The following is a 27,789-nucleotide window of genomic DNA, read 5'->3' as shown; positions in this document are numbered from 1 at the left end:
AAAAAAAAGAGAGAAGACATAAATTACCAATGTCAGGAATGAAAGAAGGGATATCACTGCAGACTCCTAATTCATTAATAGGATAAGTGAATACAATAATAAATTTCATACACATGAATTGGATGAAATGGACAAATTCTTCAAAAACCACAAACTACATAAAGTCATACAAGATGCAACTATTAGTAATAATTATTATAGCTATAACTATTAAATACCTGTAACTATTCTATAGTCCTACAACTATTAAAAACATTCGTAGTTAAAACTCTTCTGCCAAAAATCTCTAGACTCAAGTGGTTTCAATGGCAAATTCAACCAAATAGTCAAAATAATTTTGAAAACAAAATTGGAGAAATCACACTTCTAAATTTTAAGACTTACTATAAAGCTATAGCAGTTAAGATGGCATGGTATTGGCAGAGCCAGTCAGATAAAACAGAACAGAGTCCAGAAATAAGCCCACAGAAACACGACCAACTGATTTTTGAAGAAGGTGTAAAGGCAAGTCAAAGGACAAAGGATAGCCTTTTCAGCAAATGGTGCTGGGAGACTGGACATCTGCATGCCAACATGTTAAGTAATTCTTACAATTTTCACAAAAATTAACTCCAAATGGACCATAGCTCTAAATGTAAAACGAAAAATGGTAACGCTTCTAGAAGAAAAAACAAGAGAAAATCTTTGTGACCTGGGGTTAAGCAAACACTTTTTAGACATGATACCAAAAGCTTGATTCAAAAAAGGAAAATTCAATAAACTGGACGTCATCAAAATTAGAAACTTTTGCTCTGGGAAACACTGTTAAGACAGTCTGAAAAGACAAGCTATAGACTAGGAGAAGATACAAATCACATATCTGACACAGGACTTGTATTCAGAATACATAAAAACCTCTCAAAACTAACAATAAGGTAATAATCTAATTTTTAAAAATGAGCAAAAGACTTTAACACTTAACCAAAAAAATATATGGATGGCAAAAAAGGCACATGAAAACATATTCAACATCATTAGCCATTAAAGAAAAGCAATTAAATCCATGATGAGCTCCACTACACCCCTATTAAAATGGATAAAATAGAAAGTACTGACATACCAAGTGCTGGCACGGAACTCTCACACAGTGCTGGTGAGAATGCAAAATAACATGGTTATTTTGGAAAATGGTTTAGCAGTTTCTGAAAAGTTAAATGTATTCTACCATATGACCCAGGAATACCAATTCTGGGTATTTACTGTAGAGAAATGAGTGGATAAACAAACTGCAGTACATACCATCCACACAATGAGATACTACTCAGCAATAATATTGAATGAAGCACTGATGAGGGAACAACATAGGTGAATCTCAAAAATACTATGCTGACTGAGTGAAAGAAGACAATCTCAAAGGTTACATACTGCTTCCATTTACCTGGCACTGCCCAAAGGACAAAACCACAGCGGTAGATAAGAGGGTACAAAAGAGATCAGTGGTTGTCAGGAGCTGGGAGTGGGAGTGGGCACGGGGGTGGGGGAGAAGGGTGTGGCACAAGAGAGTATTCTGAAATAATGGATAGTTCTGTATCCTGATTGCGGTGGAATCTGTACACATGTTAAAATGAATAGAACTATATTGCAAAAAAGGGCATAATACATTAATTTTAAAACTTAAAAAAAAAGATCTGTCCCCAAGGTTTTGCCTTTGTCTTTAATTCATCTGCTGTTTATTTGCATGCGTGGTATAAGGAAGATATCTAATTATATTTTCCTCTTCTCATGTGGACAACTAGTTGCGCCAGTTCCCATTTATTGGATAGTACGTTCTTCCCCCACTGAATTGTAATGCCACACCTGTTGTATGTTTTTTCAATAAATGTATGGGTATGTTTCTGAGCTCTCTATACTACCTTTGTATCTATTATCTATCTTTACATCAATATGCTGCCTCAACTGTTACAGTTGTAAAATAACGCTTGCTATCTGATATGGCAAGTCATCTTTTCCTTCTTCAAAAGTGTGTTAGCCTTTTCTCCAACCTAATTCAATCTAAATGGACTTCTACAGCACTCCAGAGTAAAATCAAACTGCTAGGTAATAATTTTAATTAATTCCAACTGTTGGTAGCTTTCTGAGCCTGAGTAATACAACCTTACACTGAATCTTGCTCATTGGGATAACTGTTATTTCCATTTTACCAATGAGGAAACAGACTCAGGATTTCAAAGGTAAGGAGCTGACTGACAGCACCATGTAGCAAGGAAGGAGCCAAGCTAGTACCAGAAATAGCACTTCTGACCCCCAGTCAAGTGGATATTCATGAGCCATGATGGCTCTCCAGGGCCCTGTTTGCTTTTACCTATATAAAGACTATCCTGGTCTCCTGGGTGGAAAAACAAAGCAAATTCCTTGCCCTACTCGACCGATGAGACTTCCAAAGTATTATATAAATTGCATTTCAAACCAGCAATAGAAAATAAATGGAAGTGTAAATGAAGATGAAAAAATAACAAATATTTAATATTTTTCTGCATAACCAATAAAAGCCTAGTACCTATTTTAACCAGCCATCACAGTTAATTATAAGACTGTTAAAAACAAGAAAACAGGCCCCCAAATGCCATGTCACTTATGCTAAGCCCCACATCACCAAACCAAGACTTAACTTACAGTTTTGGCCTCTTCCAGAAATAGAACCCTAAATCTGTCGATCAGGAATCACTGTGAGGTAGTTTGTCTGACAGACCCCTGCCGTCCTCTAAAGGAAAGTGACCTTGTCCCAACCAATCTGCTTTTTGTTAGTATAACTTCCTTGTCCCTTCTCCTATAAAAGTCTTTCATTTTGTACAGCTCCTTGGAACTCCTTTCTGCTAGATGGGATGCAGCCTGATTCATGAGTCGCTGAACAAAGCCAATAAGATTTTTAAAGTTTACTCAGTTGAATTTTGTTTTTTAAGGAGACCAATTAGACTTTCTGAAACTAGAATTAACATCCACTTTAAAAAACATTCTCTACATTGCATAATGAAATACTACTATCAAAATGAACTACATTTGTAATTTCTTTTGTAACTATAAAAACATACCTGTTCAGGGAAAGGAATTATAAATAGCAGGTAATTAAAAGCATACCTTTATTAGCATTTCAGAAAAACAGTGACACAAAGTTTCTGTGAATCTGCATGTTCATTTCCTGTATGTAAAACCACAGAAAAGTTTAAAATATTTTATAATATGCCTTTACTTTGCCACCTTTTTTGAAAACCATTGTGCTTTTCCCCCTGCACTGTTTGGCTGGTAACTGGAGTGGGAGGAAGATTGTTTTCCACATTCTCTAACAAGTTTTAAATTTAAAAGACTCCAGTTAAAAAAAAAAAAGATATTCTCAATTTTATCTATTTTTAGAGAGCATGTCTTAACTAGTCACACTTAACTAGTGTACTTACTTACATTATCTTCTATAGGTAGGTTCATATTACAGGTAAAATTTTTTAAAGCAGTTCCCCGCCCTCCACATTAGCCACATTCTCACCCACTTTACCGCCCAAAGACATTCGCAGTCAGACTCCTGGCAGAGGGTTCAGAACATTGTGCTGCTGATAAAAGAGAAACCACCACCCACCCAAGACAGAAACTGCCAGCTGTTAGTTTTAGATTTTGGTTAAGAAAAATTTAAAGAAATTCAAACCACTCTTCTTTCCCCTTTATCCACAAATCCATTACCCTATACCTGGAACTACACAGAAATACTGTGACCGCTGACATACCACAGATGTGTCTATCAATGTCAACAATCTAGTTTAAAAATTTTATTGTTCAGGCAGGTGCCTCTAAAGTTAATTAGTAGATAATACTAACTGACACATATGGAAATATAAAAAGTCCTAGTTATGGCTCTCTTAGAAACTTATAAAGAGATCAAGAAAGAAAACATGTAAATTATAAATTACATATTTTTAAAAAGCATCTTATACAGACATAGCACACATTCAGCACATATCTGAAAGCACAAAAAATTTTCACTGTCCTTGAAAATGATGGAATGAACACGTTTGGAGTTTTATGAAGGTGCTTTATGAAGAAAATGAATTTTTAAAGTTATAAGAAACAATCTGAAAGTGAGGACACAGGAGAATTTCTTTTTTTAATTATACGTTACCTTGGAATTGTGGCTAAATATAAGTTGCATACACCTGTATGTTCAAACAGGTATGACAATTCAAGAAGGATCTAACTTAATCTAAACCAGTTATTTCTAACCTATGGGCAAGGAATCATTGGAAGGGCTGCATGGATGTACATATACCAAGCATGGTCTGTAGTCTAAATACTTCTCTCACATAAATAGCCCACTATTTTTAATAGAAACTAGTAATAATAAAATACAAAAGCATTTAAAAGCATAATAGTCTTTTTGCCACTATGCACAATCTCAACTAACAGATACTAAAAGTACAATTACTTGTGTATTGGTGGTACAGGGTTCCTCATATTCAAAACAGGTCAGGGTTCTTTAAGCTAATATACAAGGTTCCTCTGGCTCTAAAATTCTACACTTTTAAGGATGCTAAGGATTCCTACTCCTATGGTGAATCTTCAGAACTATAACACCTGCTATGTGCCAAGCATTGGTCTAACTTTTGTTACAAAGATGAATAAGACATGATCCCAGGCTCAAGTTCAAATTAGCGCAAGAGACAGATAGTGGAACAAATAATGTTATACAACCTAAGGAATACTGCAGAAGTACCGTCTCAAGTGCTTTGGGAACACCGTGGTACTATCAATATCATCTGTGGGAGCCTGAGAAGACAATGGTCTATGAATTGGATCTTGAAAGTTGGTTTAAAAAAAATAAGGAAGAGTAAGCATTCAAGACAGATGGTACAACACATACAAAGGCACAGAATTGTGAAAGTGCTTCCATGTTTGGAGAAACATCCAGCAGTCTGGCATGACTGGGTATTGAAGTATTTGGAGGAGAGGCAAAATAAGACAGAAAAGGTAGAATGGAATGTATTGGAACAGACAGTATAAGGTCCTAAGTGATATGCTTAACAATTAGGACTTAATTCTGTCAGCAATACGGTTATTCAAAAAGCTTAAAGAAAGTATTGCTATGAACAGATTTGTATTTCAGAATGGTAACTCTAGGGAAGGATGATGGTGGAGAAATCATCAGGTGAAAGAAAAAGAAATAGCATCGTGCAGTGTAAGTGGAAATACACAGTCAAGGATGAGCCTTAGGTTCCTAGTTTGGACAGCAGGCTGGACACCGGTACCATTATCTGAGATGGGATACATAAAAAAGGCAGGAAGAAAACCAAGAAAAGAGTAGGATTCTTCAGAGGGCAGTTTCCAGACAGTATGGTTATCCGTGAAGAGTACCAGGAAAAGAGTAATATTTCTTGGAGGGCAGTTTCAAGAAAGAGGGAATGGTTCTCCATGTCATATGCAAAGAGGTAAATTGAAAACTGAAAAGAACCCCTTTTGCATCCCTGCCGACCACCCCCCAACCCCGCCCCACAAACGGTGAGCTCCCAGGTGGGTTAGGCAGGAAACAGAGAGGGAAGGTGTGTCCACAGGGTTAGGGCCAAGGCTTTTCATCGAACTTTCCGCACCTCAGTTCCGGAAAGAGGTGCTCAGAGCTGAACAAGGAGAGGAAGTACCGCGCCCAGTAACTGGCAGCCGGTAGTTCAAGAGGTGGTGCAAAGCACCATCGGGGAAGGAAGCTTCCGACTCCCTATGCCCGCTCTGGTCCCTGGATTGATTCCACTTACTCTGGTCTCAATCCCTCGCAGCCGTCAGCTGTGGCGGTTAGGACTCAAGCCTCGGCCAACGGGGACCTATGCACCCAGGGAAAGAGACTCCTCTTGCCTGTTCAGCTTCTTCAACGAGCAGACGCAGAACCAAGCAGAGGCAGTGCAGGGGCGGCCTGGGGGAAACAGAGGGGCTCAGCCCCATCACTTGCCAACGGAAAACCTCCGTTCACCGCCTCCGACCAGCGCTCTCAGAGCGCTTCAACCTCGCGAGATTTCCTTCCTCGCGTAACCGTGGGGGCAGAGCCCAGCGATTTTTTTTGAGGCCTCTAGCTGACATGCGCGAGAGTTAGGGGCGGGCCTCCCCACTAATCCACGCTCAAGCTTTCTCTCGGCCTCTCGCAAAGTCTCGCGAATTTTGCTAGGGGAAACGGGCCTGGGTGGAGAGGCTGAGAAGGGGAGATCTGGTGGGCGGGCCTTGCGCTTAGGGGACCGTAGCACCGTTAGCCGGTGCTGTGGTTGGTACTTCGCTGTTGGGGACGCTCTCAGGTCGCCCGGATCAATTTTCCCAATGGGTGACTGGAAAATTAGGGGGTAGAAAATCTTGAGGGTCGGAGGCATTTTTTTTCTTGGCTCCGCCCTCTTCCTGTTAGAGACCTGGGCGTCTGGCCCGCAGAGGGGGAAGGGCAGCTTGGCGGGGCTGCAGAAGAGTGCTTTGCGCACGCGCCAGTCCCAGTGTGTGAGTGTTTGTGTTCACGCGCAGGCGCGCGCGCTCCTGCATTTAGGAAGCCTGGGAAGGACCGGTGTGTTAGGAGATGAGCGGGGAAAGCATAGTCCCCTGTCTTTGGTACCAGACACTCCTGACTGAGCGCTGACCCTCCCCACCCAGCCAGCAGCCTTTTCCAGAGAGGCTGTGGTGCATAGCCTCTGTTCGTTTTCACTGCAGGACCAGGCACGAAAGTAAGCGAACCTCGATCCTGAGGTCTTCCTTATCCACTCACCTTGTACTCCCCCCCCCCACCCCAGTTTCCAGCAGAGTGTGTCTAGGTTTCTCAAAGAAGAGTTTTGCATGAAGGGGAAATGCATTGGAAAGCAGGAGAAGAAAATAGCTGGATTGTAAAAAGTCGGTTCGTTTTAATGAACACTTCTGCTGTGTTTACCCTGTGCTTTTCGAATGTGGATTGTCTATTCAGTGTAAGATTTTATTAGCGAAGCAAGGGAGTTCTTACAAGAAAAAGTTTCAAAAGTTCCTCCTTCCCACCATGTGATGGTAGCACCTAAGTTTTTCTGTTCTACATGATGAATTACCATGGTGTTTCAGAAGCTAAGGTGGAGAGTGTGAATTTGAGGTCCTTATCCTAATGCGAAGACCAGATATGCAGTTATCGTAGGAGATGTTTGTTATGTTTTGAGCTTACCTTTTGTTGTCACTCTTTCCAGTACATTCTTTCTCCCCAATCCCCACCCTTTTTCAGAAGTCTTGAGACTTTTTTGGAGGGAAGCCCCCAAATGCTGACTTATATTACTTTAGGGGTTTATATTTGATTGATGTCAATTAGCAAGGATCATCAAAAGTGTGTTTGAAGGGTGTTTGTCGTTTATTTTGTTTGGTATTACGTAAGGGAAACCAATACGATTATTTGTAAAAATGTTTTCTTCTGGCAAATTTAAGTTCATTCCAAAAGCAGAAAATATCTGCATGTATTGTAATCTGCCTGTGTCTGGTAGAATGACAGGTGAATATGGTGTAGCTCGTCCCTTGAATTGTTACTTTCTGGTCATGACCTCATTAAATCTTGTCCTTTGTTCGATAAATTTCTTTGACTACTGATTATTCATGTTCCCTATCAAATCTTGAGGAAAAGACGCATTCGTTAGAAATAATTTAAGATATTAAATGTTACGTATAAGGTGTTTGGCTAATATATTTTATCCCTTACAGGTTAAAACAAAATGAAGATTTTTTCTGAATCTCATAAAACAGTATTTGTTGTGGATCACTGCCCTTACATGGCAGAATCATGCAGACAGCATGTCGAGTTTGATATGCTGGTGAAGAATAGGACCCAAGGAATCATCCCTTTGGCCCCTATATCTAAATCATTGTGGACTTGCTCAGTAGAATCTTCCATGGAATATTGTAGAATAATGTATGATATATTTCCTTTCAAAAAGCTGGTAAGTGTGAAGTACAAGTAAAATCATGATTTGGGGGATGTACTTGACTACTTTTTACACTTTTTATGTATGACTTTGCTTTAGATTTGACTTACAACTGTTTATTTACTACTTTAAAAGTGTAGTATATAGAACTCCCCTTTGGGGTTAATACATGTATTTAATTGGGGCCAACAACAATAATAACAGCTAACAATTATGGAGCACTTAACGTGTGCTTCATATTAACTCCTTTAACTCTTAACAGCAGTCCTATGAGGTAGCTACTGTAATTACCTGGACAGTATTCAAAGTGTATAAAACCAGAATGGAACAGACACTGACCACTGAGAACTGTTGTCAGCCGAAGCAGAAGGGATGTTGGCTGAAAGCACTTTGTCAGAATGTGTTGGTATGTTCCATCTGAATATCAGCCTTGTTTATTACTGCCTTGTTGGAGATGCAGAAACTGAGGTAGAGAGAAGCAATTTGCCCTGAGTCATGTAGCTAGTTAGAGGAAGAACCAGAATTTGAACCTGGCTGCTTACAGTTTTAGTGGAAGTGTCCTAAATTGCTGCGGGATTTGGCCATATTGTAAAGAATGCTCTTAAGAATGCTAAGGGGAAATTGTTTTTATCAGTAAGAAGAGAAATTGAAGATTGATAGAAACTCCAAGTGTGAAAATTATCTTCAGTTTTCAGAATCCCCACTGTTTTATTTTGGGAAAGTCATTTGGTTAAGCCACAAGTGGATGCTTTGCTTTCTGTCTCAGTTGGAGCAGCATAGGTTGGGACCTAGGCTGTTCATAGACCAGCACAGGCACAGCAGTAACAGTAAGGCTGAACACAGAGAGGCTAATATATATTATACATTCAGATATGTTCCAAATTAAAATATAAATTGTTTTAGTCCCTCTGTAAATTGTGTATCATGTAAGGTAAAAAAGTATATATGAGAGGAAGCATAATGTAGTGGTTTAGCACACAGGTTTCGGTTCAGGTCCTGGCATCGTTAAGCTACCGGCAGTGTGACCTTGATCATTTTGCTTCATCTCTCCAAGCCTCGGTTTCCTCCCATGTAAGCATAACTATGATTGTTGTAAGATTTCAGTGAGGTAATGTGAGTAAAGTGGCCAGTAAAATATGTTCCTGTCAGGTAAGTCTTAGGAGAAAAGGCTGCTTATCAAACTTACTGGGGAGGCAAAATGAGTATTACATGGATAATAGGAAAAAAGATCATGACTTAGATTATATAGTCCAGGGGAAAGAAGTAATCTCACCCTCCTCCCCAAAGGGAACATAGCCCTCATTTGATATATTTTCTAATGTATCCTTACTGTTATCATCTTACCTGATATATTTTGTTTGCATTTTACTTTAAAAAAATTTTTTAAGAAATTTGACAGATACAGTGGAAGAACTAGGATGCTTTTTATTTATTTATTTATTTATTTATTTATTTATTTATTTATTTATTTATGGCTGTGTTGGGTCTTTGCTGCGCATGGGCTTTCTCTAGTTGTGGCAAGCAGGGGCTACTCTTTGTTGCCGTGCGCGAGCTTCTCATTGCGGTGGCTTCTCTTGTTGTGAAGCATGGGCTCTAGGCATGCGGGCTTCAGTATTTGTGGCACAAAGGCTCAGTAGTTGTGGCACACGGGCTCAGTTGCTCCGCAGCATGTGGGGTCTTCGCGGACCAGGGATCGAACCCTTGTCTCCTGCACTGGCAGGCGGATTCTTAACCACTGCACCACCAGGGAAGTCCCTTTACTTTAAAATTTAGAATAAAGTGCAAATCCATTCTTTTAGCTTTCAATGCTCTAGGTTATATGGCCACTGCTTATTTTTCTGACCTTATCTCCTACCTCTCTGACCTTCACCCTTTTGAGGGTGTGCACCTAGAGGCCTTTGCATTTGCTGTTTGCTGTACCTGGAATTCTGTACCTCCAGCTCTTTCCCTGGCTGGTTTCTTTTGGTCATTTTGGATTTCCCTCAATTGCCACTTCTGTAGAGAGCCCTTCTCTGATCACCCAACCTAAAGAAACTAAACAACTTCTGTTTCATAGCATTTATCACTCTCTGAAATTATGTTGTTCATTTATTTTTGTTTGTATTCTCCCTGCACTACCCTCTGTCTTACCACACCTCAGAATCCTGGCTTTCCCCACATTGTGAGCAACAGAACTGTTGTATTCATCACTGTATTCCCATATCCCTAGTGCTGAGAATAGCACCTGGCCTGTACTAGGCATTCGGTAACTATAAAATGAATGAATGAATCAATCAGCAAACCAGAGCTAGAGACTGCACTCTCTATTTATGTTTATGTTATATATAATATATTAAAAGGTATTTATAATAAAATAAATGTTTTAAATATGATGTGATTGAGAAGACTTGGAGTTGAATACTAATTATTTCTTTGAACTCTATTAGGTGAATTTCATTGTGAGTGACTCTGGAGCACATGTTTTAAATTCTTGGACTCAAGAAGACCAAAATTTGCAGGAGGTATGCTTAGATTTTGAACTGTGGCCATTTTTGAAAATTATCTGGACCTGATAATACTTTCTTAAAATATAATTAATGTTTTAAATAGGTATAGTATTTGCACATAATTTTAAAACACCAACTAATACTAAAAGAAAAACAGCTGTCTGTCTTCCAGTCTTTCCCCACTTTCTAGAAGCAAGCTTTCAACTCTTTAGCTCATCTAGTATTTACTTCATATTTCTAAATAACATGTTTTTACTGCTATTTACAGAGTTCTCAATTTAAACCTCATTTATCATTACTGTCGATGAGGATTTACCTTTTATACTTCCTCTCACCCATGCCACTTTCACTGCCTTCTTCCCTTCCCTGATTTTCTCAATATTATATCAGAAGTTTTGTTTAATTCAAAATTTCATGTTTACATTGTAATGTCTACATAAAGTGTTATCCACTGCTAAGCCAAGTGGCATATGCGATTATTTCCTTTGTTTTGTGTTTTATTAAGGTTTTATTGACATATAGTTGACATACAGTACTGTATAAGTTTAAGGTCTACAGCACAATGATTTGACTTCTGTGTTATTTTCTTTGTTGTACAACTTTTTGGTGTTCCTGGAATTTATCATTTCCTTTTTTTCTCCTTTAATATGCTTAGTTTTCTGAGAATCTATTGCTGCTTTTCCTCATGTGTCTGTGAAACTTCCCAATATACTTATCATTAATGTATTAGAATTTTAGTAGTTTGATTTTCTTTTCCCCCCTTGAAAAACTTCTTGGAACGCAGTCTTGGGCTGCACTTTGAACTGGTTGCTTTCTACGCCTGGTGCACTGCTGTCATCCTCTTTGCTTTTTTTTTTTTTTGTGTGTGTGTGTGTGTGTGTGTGTGTGTGTGTGTGTGTGTGTGTAATCTCTTGTTTTGGTAAAATATAACCTCCAGAATTCTTGTAACTTACCTTACAGTTTATTGATACTTGAGGTATAAAAATTTCAGATTGGAAATAATTTTCTCCTCAAAATTCTGAGGGCCTTACCCCACTGTTTTATAACTCCCAGTGTTACTGTGAAGTCCAGTATCATTTTTCTTCATAATTTCTCTCTGAAACCTTTTAGAATCTTTTCTTTCTCCCTTTATGTTCTGAAATTTCTCAATGATTGGCCTTGGTGTTGGTCTTTTCTCATTCATTGTGCTAGGCTTTATATTCTTCAGGAAAATTTCCCCTGTTGTTTCTTTGATAATGTTCTTGTCTTTGTGTTCTGTGTTTTTCTGGAATCCCTATGAATGGGATGTTGGACCTCCTGGATTAAATTCCTTATTCTTTTTCTCACTGATCCTCCCATTGTTGTTCCTTCTGGGCCTTTTACCTATTTCCTTTTAATCCTTATATGGAACTTTTTATTTGATCTTATTTTTAATTTCCAAGAACTTTTACTTACGCTCTAATTATGTCCATTTTTGTCATATCCTTTTCTTGTTTTATGGGTGTAATTTTTTAATCCAAAGGTATTAGTTTATTTGAAGTTTTCTTTTGATCTCCTTCTGTTTTCAGTGTTCTTTTCATTTTGAGGCTTTGCTTAAATGCCTACTGATATTTAGCTATGCAACCTTATTTAAAAGCAGGCCACTAAAGAGCAGGTTAGAAGATCTGCATGTTGTGGAGTAGGTATTGCTGACTGGCCTTCATCGTGATTTATTTAATCTAGTTGTTTTCCCTGGGAGGCCTCCAGATGTCAGAATAGACAGATTGTCTCTCCGAGACTTCTCGGGGTCTCCAGAGAAGATCTTCCACTCTTCCACCTGCATGCTATAAACTTGGTTGTCAGCCTTCTGGGAGCCAGGGGAGAGGGTAGGTTCTACCATCCAGTAGGTGAACTTTCACTCAGTCTTTCTGTTTTTGGTCTAGTACTGTGCTGTCCAATATAGTAGCTACTAGCCATATGTAGCTACCATTAGCTATCAGATAGCTACTATTTAAATTTAAATTAATTAAAATTAAATGCAGTTAAAAAATCCAGTTTCTCTGTAGCACTAGCCATGTTTTAAACGCTCAGTAGGCCGCATGTGGATAGTGGCTACTGTACAGCACAGTTATAGAACTTTTCCATCATCAGAGAAAGCTCTTTTGGGCAGCACTGGTCTAGTGTCTTCCCCTGACACTCCGCTGTGCTTTGTGGTATCCATGCTTGGTACCTCTCTGGTTCATTTCCTCCAAGGACTGTGATTCTGTATCTGGGGGGGTCAGGAAGAGAGAGTCACTTGCATGGGTAGGGTGTGAGTAAGATCGGGAGTCAAGTTGTTCCTTATACTGGCTTCAAGTCTTTCAGTTTTCAGTATCTTGCCTCATCCTTGCTTTATGTGGTACTTGATGCCTCCAGTTCCTGAACTTCTCCTGGATTCTGAAAGGCATATCATCTTGCCTTTTCCCTCTGTAGGTGCTTAGATTTCAGTTTATTCAGTCTTGCTAAGTCCATTACCATTCCTCCATCCATTTTCATACATTCTTGCTGACATCTCTTGATTGTTCTCTTGTCTCCTCCGCCATTCTCTTCATCTTTGTGGGTTTATGGGTTTTTTTTTTTTTACCCCCTTTGGTGTTTCCTTTTTTTTTTTTTTTTTTTTTTTAAATGCGGTACACGGGCCTCTCACTGTCGTGGCCTCTCCTGTTGTGGAGCACAGGCTCCGGACGCACAGGCTCAGCAGCCATGGCTCACGGACCCAGCCGCTCCGCAGCATATGGGATCTTCCCAGACTGGGGCACGAACCCGTGTCCACCGCATCGGCAGGTGGACTCTCAACCACTGCGCCACCAGGGAAGCCCTGGTGTTTGCTTTTTTAAATTAAATTCCTTTACTACAGTTTTAGTGGAGTTTGAGGGAGCAGAAATAAACCCATGCTCAATTCATCAAGTTTATGCTTTTTAAACGTGTCTAAAGCTATTGAATTAGTGGTAGATTACGTTCTTTTCTGTCGTTTAGGTGGATAGAAGACTTCAGTCTATTAGGTCCTTCACTGATGAATATGAACATGAGAGACAGGCATTAGTGAAATATTTGAATACATTATTTGAACTATTTCATGTTAAAATTTTTCTGTTAATGGATGCCCTTTAGTGGAAATAATCCCATGCAAATGTGTTTCAATGAAAATGTGTTTCTTACGATGTTTGGTCTTAAAATGTTGTGATTAATATTATAATATGTAAACATATCTAACCTTTTTTTCTTTTGAGGTAACTCACTGAAGGGGGACTTTTGTTGGCTTGGCTTTGCATTTATATCACTCCAAAATGTTCTTTATTCTTTCATTGCTTGAAAAAATATTAAGGATTCCGTACATTCCCCCTGTACTATCTTTTTGAAATAGCATGTATTCTGCTTTGTTCTTTCAAGAGGTACTGTGAAAGAAGACTGAAGCTTCTCTAGTTGTGTATAAATAAAAATAAGTACAAATTTGAATAGATTTTCGTTACTGCACCTCTGCAGTGCAGTAAGAGGTATGCATTTAATAATGGGAGCTATACTGATGATACGAGAATTACTGCTTCCTTCTGCTTTCTGAAGGTGAAGGCATATTATATCACACGCATTGCTTTTAGATTATGAACAGAAGGGGAAACTCCAGGTGTGAAGGCAACTATATAGCAGATCCCTAATGTTTAAGATGATATAAAGTAATTGACATTTTGTATAAATTATGTATAATCTTGTTTGTGTAAACACATTTAATGTTTAGCTTTCGTTATCTGTGTCACACCTTTCTCTAGTTATTGTGACTGATCATGAGAAGCAATTGAAGTAGATTGATTGAAGAATGTTTGGGCTGGAAAGATTGTAGACATCTTTTGCTTTGACTCCTTCCTTTTGCAGGTGAAGGAACTGAAGCCCACAGGTGCCAGAGGTAGTTTGACTTGCATACCTGGGTCCAGGACTCTTTCTGTTACAGCACGTGACTCTATCCTCTACATTGTAGATCTTATTACAAAAAATTTATCAGATTTCAGGAGTTTTGGTCTTGTTTTTGTTGGGTAAATTAAAGTTTGAAAGTATCATACTAATGTGGCACAGGTTCTATTATTAGTTTCACTTTCAGATTAGGAAAAAAGCTAGGAGAGTTAAACCAGGGTCACACAATATTAAAAGTCAGAGCCAGCATTTCAGTCCATAGTTACCTGACTCCAGAAGTTAAGCTTTCTGCTGCTTTCCCAGGACCACAACACCCCTGTCCTAAAAAGCTTTTTATTTTTTCTCCTATGTACCAGGGACTTTTTATAGTCCTATATATACAGTATTTTTTCTTTCATTTTTGATCACTTTTTATGACTAGGTAATACCTATGTTTTTTAAAAATAAATTTTACGTATATACTTGCATGTACACATATGTGTGTGTGTGTGTAAGTAAAAGCTAAGCCTTGAAAAATTTCCCACTCATCCCCTGTTCCAGTTAGTGTTGTGCTAGAGCCTGGTTATACCAACTTGGAAGAGCTGAGTGTGTGCATCTCCTATCAACTTTACATTCAGTGAAAGCTTGAAAGTAGCGATCATGGGAGTACTTAACCATAGATATTGGCAAATACTACAAATTAGGTGTTTTTTTTCCCTTTGGAGAGCTGGTTTACCAGCACATCACTATTTATCCCCACCACTATTAGTTTTTAATGGGTCCTTCCAGCGTATCTTTATGCATATATAAAGCAAAGTCCTCACACTTTGTTCTTTTTTAAGAGTGTTTTAGCTATTCTGTATCCCTTGTAATTCCATATGAATTTTAGAATCACCTTATCAATTTCTATCAATACAAAGAAGTCAGCTGGGATTCTGACAGGGATTATGTTTAATCTGTAGTTCAGTCTGGGTAATGTTGTCATCTTAACAATAGTAAGTATTCCAGTCCATGAACATAGGATGTTTTCTATTCATTTAGATCTTTAATTTCTTTCAACAGTATTTCATAGTTCTCAGAGTATAAAATCTGCATTTCCTTTGTTAAATTTATTCCTAAGCATTTTATTCTTTTTGGTGCTATTATAAATGGAATTGTTTTCTTAATTTCATTTTTGGCTTGTTCTTTGCAAATGTACAGCAATACAATTGGTTTTTGTCTGTTGATCATGTATCCTGCAACCTTGCTTAACTTGCTTATTATTTCTAAAAAATTTCTAATGGATTCCTTAGGATTTTCTACATACAAGATCATGTCATCTGCAACATAGAGATAGTTTTACTTCTTCCTTTCCAATCTGAATTCCTTTTATTTCTTTTTCTTTCCTAATGCTTGGGCTAGAAGCTCTAGTATAGTATTGAATTGAAGTGGTGAGAGTGAATATCCTTCTGTTTCTGATCTTAGAGGGAACACATCTAGTTTTCACTATTAAGCATGATATTATGTATAGGTTTTTCATAGGTGCCTTTTATCTGCTTGAGGAAGTTCCCTTCTGTTTCTAGTTTGTTGAGTGTTTTTTATCATGAAAGGGTTTTAGATTTTTGTCAAATGCTTTTTCTGTATTTATGGGGATGATCATGTGATTTTTAAAAATTCCATTGATATCGTTTGCATTAATTAATTTTTAGACGTTAAATCAACTTTGTGTTCCTGGGATAAGTCCAACTTGGTCATGGTATATAATTCTTTTTATATGTTCTGGATTCAGTTTGCTAGTATTTTGTTGAGGATATTTGTATCCATATTTATAAGATACATTGGTCTGTAGTTTCATTTTCTTGTGATGCCTTTGTCTGACTTGTGCTTATTCTTGTCAACATGATTGTTTTCCCTTTTACTTAGCTGATGGCAGCGTTAGCTGCTGTTGGGCCTCCTAATCCACGGGCAGATCCAGAATGCTGCAGTATTCTGCATGGTCTTGTTGCAGCAGTGGAAACCCTCTGTAAAATTACCGAATACCAACATGAGGCTCGTACTCTACTAATGGAGAATGCAGAACGTGTTGGAAATAGAGGACGAATAATTTGCATTACTAATGCAAAAAGGTGAGCCATTAATCACAGTAATTCTTTCACTGAGGGAATTTTAATATCCTATTGTAGTTTTTATTAAAAAAAAGCAGGGGCAACATGTTAGCCCCATGTTAGATATTTAAGGATATCACATGTGGCCTTTCTAATATCGAAACTGTGTTTATCCAGTTCTAAAATATCCAGTTCATCTTATTGAAAACTGTTTAGATTGTTATCACGTAGGTTGATTTGACTTTTTTTCCTCACTAGTTTTTCATTCAATTGGTCGTTTGGTATTGTGAATGAGCACACTACAGACAGTCCTTATTGAAATAATTTTAAGTGCCTGTAACAAGATACTACAGCTGAATAGTGTGTTTAATTTTTTCTCTTACTATTTATTTATTTAAGTTGGTTTTATCTTTTTTATGCCATAGTGATAGTCATGTGCGAATGCTTGAGGACTGTGTCCAGGAAACAATTCATGAACATAACAAGCTTGCTGCAAATTCAGATCAGTGAGTATAATCCATAAATGGAATAAATATTCCATTTTATAGTCATATTTATTTCATTATAATTATTCCAATAATTTTAATGGTAATTGGTACCATTCCCTTGAATTCTCTACTGGCTCTACAAATTAGTCAAAAATGTATGTTCGATCAGAAACTTCTTGTCCCATTTTCCCTTTAAGTTTAAAATTTTAGTTTTTGCTAACAGAAAAGGTGAGCAGAAGGATAAAATAATACATGAATTTATAATGCATATTTTTTTGATGGCTTGTTCTCATACTCTGTATTACAAATCTATAAAATGAGCAAATCATTGGTGGCATTATTCAGTATGTACCAAATCAAAACATAACTAATTATATTGTCTGAATTTTTAAAAAAGAAAAAAGCCACTAAAGATATGTTTGGGGCAATTGCTGTGAGAAGTCTATATTAGGTCGAGCTACTATTAATTTTCTAGGTAGAGTACTGTTATTATCATCAACAAGTAGGATTATTCTCACTAGGAGAAGGAAGCATGCTGAGGTATTTAGGAATGAAGTATCATTTCCTCTGCAACTACTCTCAAATGACTTAGTAAAAAAAAAAAGAATGTACATCTATTTAGGCATTTATAGTGAAAACAAATGTAGCTAACAGCTAATTAGCTAATCTATGTTAAGGATATATGGGTGTTCATTGAATAGTACTTTTCTTTTGATTTTTCTGTAGGTTTGGAAATTTTAAAATAAGAAGTTGGCTCACAGATATAGAGAACAAACTAGTAGTTACCAGTGGAGAAAGGGAAGGGGAGAGGGGCAAGATAGGGGTAAGGATTAAGAGATACAAACTACCATGTATAAAATAAATAAGCTATAAGGATATATTGTACAACATAGGGAATATAGCCAGTATTTTATAGTAACTATAAATGGAGTATAACCTTTAAAAATTGTGAATTACTGTCGTATGTCTGAAACTTTTATTATTGTACATCAGCTGTACCTCAATTTAAAAAAAGAAATAAAATGGAGGGGGCAAAAAATAAATAAAATAAAAAGTTGGGGGTAACTTTTTAGTATTACAAATTCTGTATTCTTGGAAATAACCAATTATAGGTAATATAATTTGTTCTTGAAAAACAGTAGTAAAAGGGAAATTAATACACAATATATTCATTTTCTCTGTGGCAGTTATCTATTGAAAATTATACCAGAGTATAAGAATTTTCTCTTTATTTTATCCTTCGAATACACAAAATGATCATTTTTGCATTTCAATTAAACTCATATAAATTATTCATTAAATGTTCATATAAGTACAGCAGTTACACAGTCTTTCTGAATATTTAGCTTTTATGTTAACCGTGGTATCTGATTATAGAGACACACTGTTTTAGTATATAAAACTTTTTATAGTTTACCTGCCTGAATTCTTTACGTAGTATATAGTCTTATATTCTAAGTGAAAAGTTTCTCTTTAAGTCTCATGCAGATTCAGAAGTGTGAGCTAGTCTTGATCCATACCTACCCAGTTGGTGAAGACAGCCTTGTATCTGATCGTCCTAAAAAAGAGGTAAGTGCAGAAGTAATGGAAGAAGAGATCATTGTTAATTATTAATAATAAATGCTGAGAAGGTTTAGCATAAGAATGATCAGGTTGCCAACATTTTCTGATACAAAAATATTTAGAGTTTTGAAAGCAACCTGTATGGCAAAGTACCTAGATTAGTTCTTTATGTTATAATTGTAGATTTTGAAAGTATTTTGTTTTGTTTGCCTGTTGATGTTTATTTTAAATAACTGTGTTCTCAAACCATACACAATTTGTATTGTTCCTCAAATTTCAGTTACTGTAATGGATTTCAATTGCTTTAATGACTTCTTACTCTGTAGAACTGTTTTTCTTCTCATTAGGAAAACAATACACTCTTTAATCAAAATACACTCCTATAACAAAGAAATTAACTTTACCTATCGAGAGGGGTAAAAGATTAATTTCCAACCTTGGTTTTACTTTTCAAATAAATTTGAACAATTTTAAAGGAAGAGATGAGTCTGTTGATTGTTAAATGGATTCACATCACATAATATTCTCCATTGGTGGTCTGTGTTTAGAAATAGAGATATGTGTGTTTGTATAACTATATTAAATGTGTATGTTCTTATTTTTGTTCTTTTTAGTTAGCATTACTTAATATAAACGTGAAGTATTAACTTAGATAATGTTTTTTTTAATAGCTGATTTCTTTTTTAGGTCATTATCTCTATCATTGTGTTTTATGTGGTTTCCAGTGTAAGCCCATTTTTTGTTAACTTTTTTCTGACTCTTGGTGACATAATATTATATTGGCTTTACTTTGAGATAAGTAAATAATTTACTTACAATAAATACTATTACCCTGGAATGAGTAAAATTTTGTTGCCTTGTTATAAGTAACTTTTGGCTGCCTTATACATTTCTTGGTGACAAAATATGATGATTGCAGTGATTTTCATTCTTCGTAATAAGTAGTAGTATCTGCAGAGGTTTGTCCTCTCCACAAAATTAATTATTTTTTCTACCGTATTTCTGTGGGACACTTCAAATCAATTTTGCATATAGATAAATAGAAGTAAAAATTATAAATTAAAATATAGATTTAAATCAAAGACTATTCTACGCTAAGTTTCAAGAGGACAGGGATTTCTCCTGTTCACTGCTGTATCCTCCAGTAGCTCACACAGCTTCTGGCAATTTATACAGTAAGTTCTCTTTAATACCTATCGTTGAATGAGTGAATGTATAAAAATGTATTACTAAAATAATGATTATGGTTAATTTATGGACCTTTTCCCCCCTAAATTCTCACAAGTAAAAGTACTTAATTTTCATGGGTTGAAGTAAAATATTTAGCACTAAGTTAAAATGTTTAAAGTTTTGTGGGGTTTTTTTTCATACCTTTCTATAGTTGTCCCCCGTTTTAACCAGCGAAGTTCATAGTGTTCGTGCAGGACGGCATCTTGCTACCAAATTAAATATTTTAGTACAGCAGCATTTCGACTTGGCTTCAACTACTATTACAAATATTCCAATGAAGGTAGGCAGTCTTTTTCTTGCTGTTTTGAAAGCTCTGCTTTGCTTTTTAAATATTTGATATGTATTATTTATTTTAATGAACCTTAACTTTTTCTTCCCATATCATATTTTCTGTTTTGCTAGCACACATTCAGTGTCTTTGACCAGGTTAGTAAATAATGAAAAGCAACAAGAAAGGATCACAGAACAAAGTGCTGTATTTTTTTTTTCCTAATAAGAACATTCTGTATCAGCTTTTTTGTTTTTAATTTTGTTCTCATTACTTTCATCAAAATATAATTTCTATCTGAAATGATTACTTTTTCTGTGATTCTTTTCCTGACAGTTGTTATTAGATTTTACTCACTTTGTGTGTTCTAGTAGATCTTTTCTTTCTTATATTTTTGTTCTTGCCTACCCAGTATAAAGGTGTTTGTAACTAATAGGTCTAACTAGGGAAAAATAGTTTATAGTTTTAAACAAGTTTATGATTCTAGCTGAAAAACATATGAGTCTTATGATTTTACTAATGGATTTTCTTAGGAATCTGTTACTGTCTTGTCATTTTCATTATGTTATTTAGTTGTCTAAGACCAGCACAATGTCTGGGCCATAGAAAGCTTCAAATGAATTTTTACTGAGGGGAGTTACATTTAATTGTATTGATTATATTTACAAATATAAAGTAGCCAGTATATCTAAAAATTTAAATTAGCTTTCTTATAAGTCCAGTTTCATTTTTTTTGCCACCATATGATGAAAACTAAATTGCATGAGAAATGTAATCTTTTCATTATTGATTTCCTCCTTATACCACTGGCTGGCTCTTTAATAGAAATTATAGCCTTAACCAGTAGAACAGTTTAGGTGAGGCAGCAGTGAACAACTAAAATAGCATGCTAGACGTATTTTAATATAATTTCGTGAGTTATAAGAAAAATACTCTGAGGGTGACAGATACCTTGCTTTTTAAATTTGACCATATTTGTGTGCTACTGGTGTGACTCTTCAGTCTTTGTCTTTTTCTTGTAAATAGATAATACTGAAGTTTCTATTTACTGTTTAGTGAGGACAAGTTACTAAACTTGTTTATTAGTCTGTATTTGCTATTTTATATAATTGGTGCTTCCTAATTTACTATAGGTATTTAAAGATGCTATTTCCTCCTTCAATCAACTATTTTACATTGAGTAAACTATTTCAATTACATATTTGTGTATAAAAAGTATTGGCAGGACAATGCATTCAGAGTAAAAAAAATTCTAAAATTTCTAGATGAACCATCTATGTTAATTCTGACATAACATAAGAAAAATCACTACTTTATTACTGATATGTAGCCAGTAGTTTTTTAATATAGTTTATATTGCTGTGGAAAATTATTGCATCTTTAAATAGATTAATTACTGAGCAAACTATCCCCTTATTATAGCTAATTATTGTTGGGTATATTTGATCTCACTTTAAGCAAAATGAATAATTACTTCATTGTTTTAAAAACAAAACCAAGTTATTTTAAATTTTGCTTTAAGGAAGAACAACATGCTAACACATCTGCCAATTACGATGTGGAGTTACTTCATCACAAAGATGCACATGTAGATTTTCTGAAAAGTGGTAAGTAAGAGACATTGGAAAATACTATTTTGTAAGATCTAACATATGAAAGCATACTAACAGCTTTGAGAAGTTCTTGAGTAAATAAACCTGATTGACTTTAGTTCATCCCGTTCCAAACTTACCTGACAATATCACCCATTAATGGCCATGGAACTAGTGTTCTATTGGATTTACTTTGGGAAAGACTAGGCTAATGGAACAAATACAGACATACCTCATTTCATCATGCTTTGCTTTACTGTGCTTCACGGATGTTGCGTTCTTTTACAAATTGAATGTTTGTGGCAACCTGGGTTGAGCAAATCTTTGGTGACATTTTTTCAATAGCACTCGCTCACTTCATGTCTCTGTGTCACATTTTGGTAATTCTCACAGTACGTCAAACTTTTTCATCATTATTTTTCTTATGGTGATCTGTGATCAATGATCTTTGATGTTGCTCTTGTAAATTGTTTTGGGGTTCCACAAACTGTACCCATATAAGACAGAGAACTTATTCCATAAATGTTGTGTGTGTTCTCACTGCTCCACTGACTGGTTATTCCCCATCTCTTTCCCTCTCCTTGGGCCTCCCTATTCCCTGGGACACAACAATATTGAAATTAGTCCAGTGAATAACCCTACAGTGGCCTCTAAGAAAGGAAGAGTTGCACATCTCTTACTTTATTTTTTTTTCATGGAAAGGCATTTTATTTTAAATATAGCAGTGTGTACATGTCAATCCCAAACTCCCAATCTATCCCTCCCCCCTCCCTTCCCCCCTGGTAACCATAAGTTCATTCTCTATGTTTGTGAGTCTGTTTCTGTTTTGTAAATAAGTTCATTTGTATCATTTTTTTAGATTCCACATATAAGTGATATCATATGATATTCGTTTTTCTCTGTCTCACTTCACTTAGTATGGTAATCTCCGTGTCCATCCATGTTGCTGCAAATGGCATTATTTCATTCTTTTTAATGGCTGAGTAATATTCCATGGTATATATGTACCACATCTCTTTATCCATTCTTCTGTCACTGGACATTTAGGTTGCTTCCATGTCTTGGCTATTGTAAACAGTGCTGCAGTGAACATTGGGGTGCATTTATCCTTTCGAACCATGGTTTTCTCTGGATATGTGCCCAAGAGTGGAATTGCTGGATCATATAGTAGCTCTATTTTTAGTTCTTTAAGGAACCTCCATACTGTTCTCCATAGTGGCTGTATCAATTTACATGTCTACCAACAGTGCAAGAGAGTTTCCTTTTCTCCACACCCTCTCCAGCATTTATTGTTTGCAGATTTTTTGATGATGGCCATTCTGACCAGTGTGAGGTGATATCTCATTGCAGTTTTGATTTGCATTTCTCTAGTAATTAGTGATGTTGAGCATCTTTTCATATGCCTGTTGGCCAGCTGAAGCTATGTCTTCTTTGGAGAAATGTCTCTAGGTCTTCTGCCCATTTTTTGATTGGGTTGTTTTTTTTTGATATTGAGCTGCATGAGCTGTTTGTAAATTTTGGAGACTAATCCCTTGTTGGGTCGCATTATTTGCAAATATTTTCTCCCATTCTGTTGGTTGTCTTTTCGTTTAGTTTATGGTTTCCTTTGCTGTGAAATGTCTCCCACTTTAAATCAAAAGTTAGAAATGATTAAGCTTAGTGAGGATGGCACGTTGAAAAGCCAGGATAGACTGAAAGCGAGGCCTCTTGCACCAAACAGTTAGCCAAGTTGTGAATGCAAAGGAAAAATTCTTGAAGGAAATTAAAAGTGCTACTTCAGTGAACACACAAATGATAAGAGAGTGAAACAGCCTTATTGCTGATATAGAGGAAGTTATAGTGGTCTGGGTAGAAGATCAAAGCAGCCACAACATTCCCTCAAGCCAAAGCCTCATCTACAACAAGGCCCTAACTCTCTTCAATTCTGTGAAGGCTGAAAGAGGTGAGGAAGGTACAGAAGAAAAGTTTGAAGCCAGCAGAGGATGGTTCATGATGTTTAAGGAAAGAAACTGTCTCCATAATATACAAGTGCAAGGTGAAGCAGCGAGTACTGATATAGAAGCTGCAGCAAGTTATCCAGATCTAGGTCAGATAATTCATGAAGGTGGCTGCACTAAACAGATTTTCAGTGTAGATGAAACAGCCTTCTATTGGAAGAAGATGTCATCTAGGACTTTGATGGCTAGAGAGGAGAAGTCAGTGCCTGACTTGAAAGGACAGGGTGACACTCTTATTAGGGGCTAATGCAGCTGGTAACTTTAAATTGGAGCCAAAGCTTATTTACCCTTCTGAAAATCCTAGGACCCTTAAGAATTGCACTAAATCTACTCCACCTGTGCTCTATCAGTACAACAACAAAGCCTGGATAACAGCACATCTGTTGACAACATGGTTTACTCATTATTTTAAGCCTACGATTTAGCCTACTGCTCAGAAAAAAAGGTTTCTTTCAAAATATTACTGCTCATTGACAGTACACCTGGTCACTCAAGAGCTCTGATGGAGACATACAATGAGATTAATGTTGTTTTCTTGCCTGCCAACACAACATCCTTTCCACAGCACATGGATCAAGGAGTCATTTTGACTTTCAGGTCTTACTATTTAAGAAATATATTTCATAAAGCTATAACTGCCATAGATAGTGATTCCTCTGATGGATCTTGGCAAAGAAAGTTGAAAACCTTCTGGAAAGGATTCACCATTCTGGATGCTGTTAAGAACATTTGTTTTTTATGGGAAGAGGTCAAAATATCAACGTTAACATGAGTTTGGAAGAAGTTGATTCCAACCCTCTTGGATGACCTTGAGGGTTTAAGACTTCAGTGTTCATTATTATTTTAACATCTGTTTACTCTGAACTCCATTAAGGCAAAAAGTGCTCATTGTTACATCTTCTTATATATATACCTTATAGATTCCTCATTTTATGTTTCTTCTAATAAATTTATTGGGATTCAGTACAATGAGTTGTGCATTTTAGGTTCCTGAAGCTTTCTACATAACCATGTTATTTTATCATTTAATGGTGTCAGAGGGTAGCAGTTGTAGATTCTTAAAATTTTAAAAAATTTGCTGTTATTTTTAGTGTAGTGACTGAAATGATTAAATTAATTAATGAGAAATTTGGAGGAAAACAAAGTACTTATTTTAATAATAACTGATATCCAAAGTCAATTTGGTATTTTTCTAGGAGACTTTCTAAACAAAGATGTTCTCTCAGAGGTATTTTCTCTTATAGACCTTAAACTCTTGGAAATGTTGTCAAACATTTGAAGTTTGTGATTATTTAGTAATGTTATTATTTCTCTAACTTATTTTTAAAGGTGATAACCACTTAAGTGGAAGCAGTAGAGAAGGCTCATTTAAAGAAACAATAACATTAAAGTGGTGCACACCAAGGACAAATAACATTGGTAGGTATTTAAAAATAATTGAAAGAGAAAATAATAATCAAAAGATTCTTTAAGTATTGTGTAGGGATTATTTGTTTCTTTTTGAATTTTTGTTTTTCAGTGTTTTAGAGGATCAAGGAACAAGCTTTTGTTTTTGCTTGTTTTTCCTCTTTTAATTGTGGAAATATTTCTTTATATTCTTTCAAATCAGTGTTTTCTTCTATTTCAGAATTACACTATTGCACTGGCGCTTATCGAATTTCACCCGTAGATGTAAATAGTAGACCTTCCTCCTGCCTTACTAATTTTCTTCTAAATGGTAACTTTCATCATTTAATTGTTTTGACTGAGATTATGTCAAGTGAAATCATTAGTGAGAATATGTGAAAATGTGAATTCTTGGAAAGCTGTTTTTTTCAATATAGTCTAACCATTTTATTTCCCAAAGCTGTTTTAAATTTATGTAATGGTAAATACCCTTTAACAGTTTTACTAATGTTTAAAAATAAGTTGACTTTGTCTTTCACACTATTGTAGCTAAGTAAATTTACTTAATATATTTTTTAGAATTTTTATTTTAAAAATTTGACATTTAGAGTCTAAGTTAATTTTTTTTGGACGATAGAATAATATAGACTTGTTTATCTTGGCCTATTGAATTTTAAATTACAAAATATATATGGAATTATTTCTCTTTAAACACTATATCTTTATTATAAATAAATATGTTATTTTCAATAATATACCATATTATTCTTATAGATATGACTTTAAATCCGATGTTTCCTTGTGTAAAAAATTTTTTAAAAAATTATTGAATTCCATTTGCTAAATCTAAATTCTGATGGCTCCTCTGATGATTCTTGTAATAACTAGGTTTTGGAACCACTGTTGTAAAGAGTTACTCTGCCTTTATCATAAGGTTAATTTCATTGTTATATTAAGCACAGTTTGATTATCAGATTATGTAATGTTCAGATTAAATAACATTTGGTCATGTAAAGTAGCAAGTAGTTAAAATAACAGTGCCAATAAGGAGGTATTGTAGAAGTGAATTGAGACTTGCTTTCTCCCCTAAATGGTTTGTAGCTTTGATAACCTAAGGGTTATATAGGAGTTGTCCCACTTTCCTTCTTGATGTCCAGGAGAAAAATTTTGTATGAACTTGTAATTGAACGAATAATATAACCAAACATTATACCAGAGACCACTGTACTTACTTTGGAAAACTGTGTAACTATGTAAGCTTGGAGAAGCAAAGAGAAAGCTAAGGCTAGAATGCAGATTTTTAGGACTTGGTATGCAGATACACTCAATTAGCAATGCTGGTTAAAATATGAAGAGCAATAAATAAAATGAAAAATCTAGACATAAATCTTAAGGGAAGAACTAAGAGCCCTTGGGATTTCATTACTGATAGAGTATCTTGTTTTTGACAGGTCGTTCTGTTTTATTGGAACAACCACGAAAGTCAGGTTCCAAAGTCATTAGTCATATGCTTAGTAGCCATGGAGGAGAGATTTTTTTGCACGTCCTTAGCAGTTCTCGATCCATTCTAGAAGATCCGCCTTCAATTAGTGAAGGGTGTGGAGGAAGAGTTACAGACTACCGGATTACAGTAAGACTCTAATATCTATAAATTTTGAGTCTGTCATTCAGCAAGTACATAGAGTACCTATTATATGCTAAGATCTGTGACAAAAAGTTTAGAGAAGTTGGGTTTTTATTATTGTTTTAATTAGGTGAATTTCCTGCTCAAAAGAGCTGTTTATCACTATGTTGTCTTCCTTACATACTCAGTGCTGAGAAGTACCTGAATAGCATTGACACACACTGGAATTATAGGCGAGAATGGAAGTTGATTCAAACTAATATTTTAGGTAGAATTTTATTTCTAGTAACTTAAGTGCCAAGCATAAACATTTGAAAGTTTGGATTCTGCTACTTTGAAATAACACTATAAATTTTTATATTATTGAGAGGTGCATACAAGGAAATTTTATCTATTTTTAGTAGAAATTGTATTGTTCTGATTTGAATTTTTCACTCTTCCACCCTTCTTTGATATTTCATGGCTGTCTACTTTTTAAGGTGGTTATAAAAATTAAATGTGAATGATGTATATGAATATACTTTGTAAACCACAAAGTGTTTTGTACTGTAATTGTTTTTGATTAGGCTTTTCATTTTTATTTTTACATAATTTTTTAAATAAGGAGAAAGCTAGTAAGTATTCATTGTAGAAAATGTAGATTCTTTTTATAAAAAAAGCAAAAACAAAGACTTTCAATTACCTGTAATTCCATCATTCAAAGATAACCACTATTAACATTTTGATGTTGTATTAAGGTAATTTTTAAGTAAGCAAAATGGTATTCTAATGTGATGAACTTATTCTTTTATCTGCATATAATAGAAAAGAGTTAAATTATAGAAGTGAAGAAAAATGAGTGTTTTTAAAAAGTGGAAAGAACCATGAATGTATTAATGTTTGAAGCTTTCTTCATCTCTGTTGAATAAAGGCTGATAGGTTTCATGTTCAAAAAGAAAGGAAGAAATTAGTGTGTGGAGGGCGGGCTGTCAGAGAAAATGCTTTGTTGCATATCACAGGACAGAAGACCTCAGGGGAACAGACTGTTACATGTAATCCGTACTGAAACATTAGAAAATAGTTTCTAATTTTATCTTATTTGGTTATCATTAGGATTTTGGTGAATTTATGAGGGAAAACAGATTAACTCCTTTTCTAGACCCCAGATATAAAATCGATGGAAGTCTTGAGATCCCTTTGGAACGAGCAAAAGACCAGTTAGAAAAACATACCCGTTACTGGCCTATGATTATTTCACAGACCACCATCTTTAACATGCAAGCGGTAAGTGTTAAATAGTTTCAGTTTT

The 27,789-nt window shown here is 35.6% G+C and overlaps 2 protein-coding genes across 7 annotated transcripts in view; one reads left to right on the top strand and one right to left on the bottom strand.

The window, feature by feature from the left end:
* The window catches only part of FGFR1OP2 (FGFR1 oncogene partner 2), a 32,774-nt gene extending 26,737 nt beyond the window's left edge, over positions 1-6,037 (bottom strand). For 2 of the 5 annotated variants that reach the window (XM_067695976.1, XM_067695978.1), the window contains exon 1: positions 5,763-6,037. The gene's annotated coding sequence lies outside the window, so the exon portion shown is untranslated. Of the gene's footprint in view, positions 1-3,114; positions 3,176-5,762 lie in introns of all 5 variants that reach the window. The other 3 variants (XM_067695975.1, XM_067695981.1, XM_067695977.1) reach the window with 2 other exon arrangements.
* Positions 6,038-6,140: 103 nt separating this feature from the next.
* INTS13 (integrator complex subunit 13) overlaps positions 6,141-27,789 on the top strand; it is a 33,056-nt gene continuing 11,407 nt past the window's right edge. The window contains exons 1-12 of one of the 2 annotated variants that reach the window (XM_067695973.1): positions 6,142-6,701; positions 7,684-7,919; positions 10,331-10,405; positions 16,172-16,374; positions 16,779-16,859; positions 18,320-18,410; positions 19,786-19,914; positions 21,425-21,509; positions 24,821-24,910; positions 25,119-25,208; positions 26,329-26,507; positions 27,594-27,764. In XM_067695973.1, coding sequence (XP_067552074.1) covers positions 7,695-7,919; positions 10,331-10,405; positions 16,172-16,374; positions 16,779-16,859; positions 18,320-18,410; positions 19,786-19,914; positions 21,425-21,509; positions 24,821-24,910; positions 25,119-25,208; positions 26,329-26,507; positions 27,594-27,764 — 1,419 coding nt within the window. In that variant the 5' untranslated portion in view covers positions 6,142-6,701; positions 7,684-7,694. Of the gene's footprint in view, positions 6,702-7,683; positions 7,920-10,330; positions 10,406-16,171; positions 16,375-16,778; positions 16,860-18,319; positions 18,411-19,785; positions 19,915-21,424; positions 21,510-24,820; positions 24,911-25,118; positions 25,209-26,328; positions 26,508-27,593; positions 27,765-27,789 lie in introns of both variants that reach the window. The other variant, XM_067695974.1, reaches the window with a different exon arrangement.

The sequence above is a fragment of the Pseudorca crassidens genome, chromosome 11 (genome assembly GCF_039906515.1).
Source record: "Pseudorca crassidens isolate mPseCra1 chromosome 11, mPseCra1.hap1, whole genome shotgun sequence".
In the NCBI taxonomy this organism is placed as follows: domain Eukaryota; kingdom Metazoa; phylum Chordata; class Mammalia; order Artiodactyla; family Delphinidae; genus Pseudorca; species Pseudorca crassidens.
This window is presented reverse-complemented; position numbering and strand designations above follow the sequence as displayed.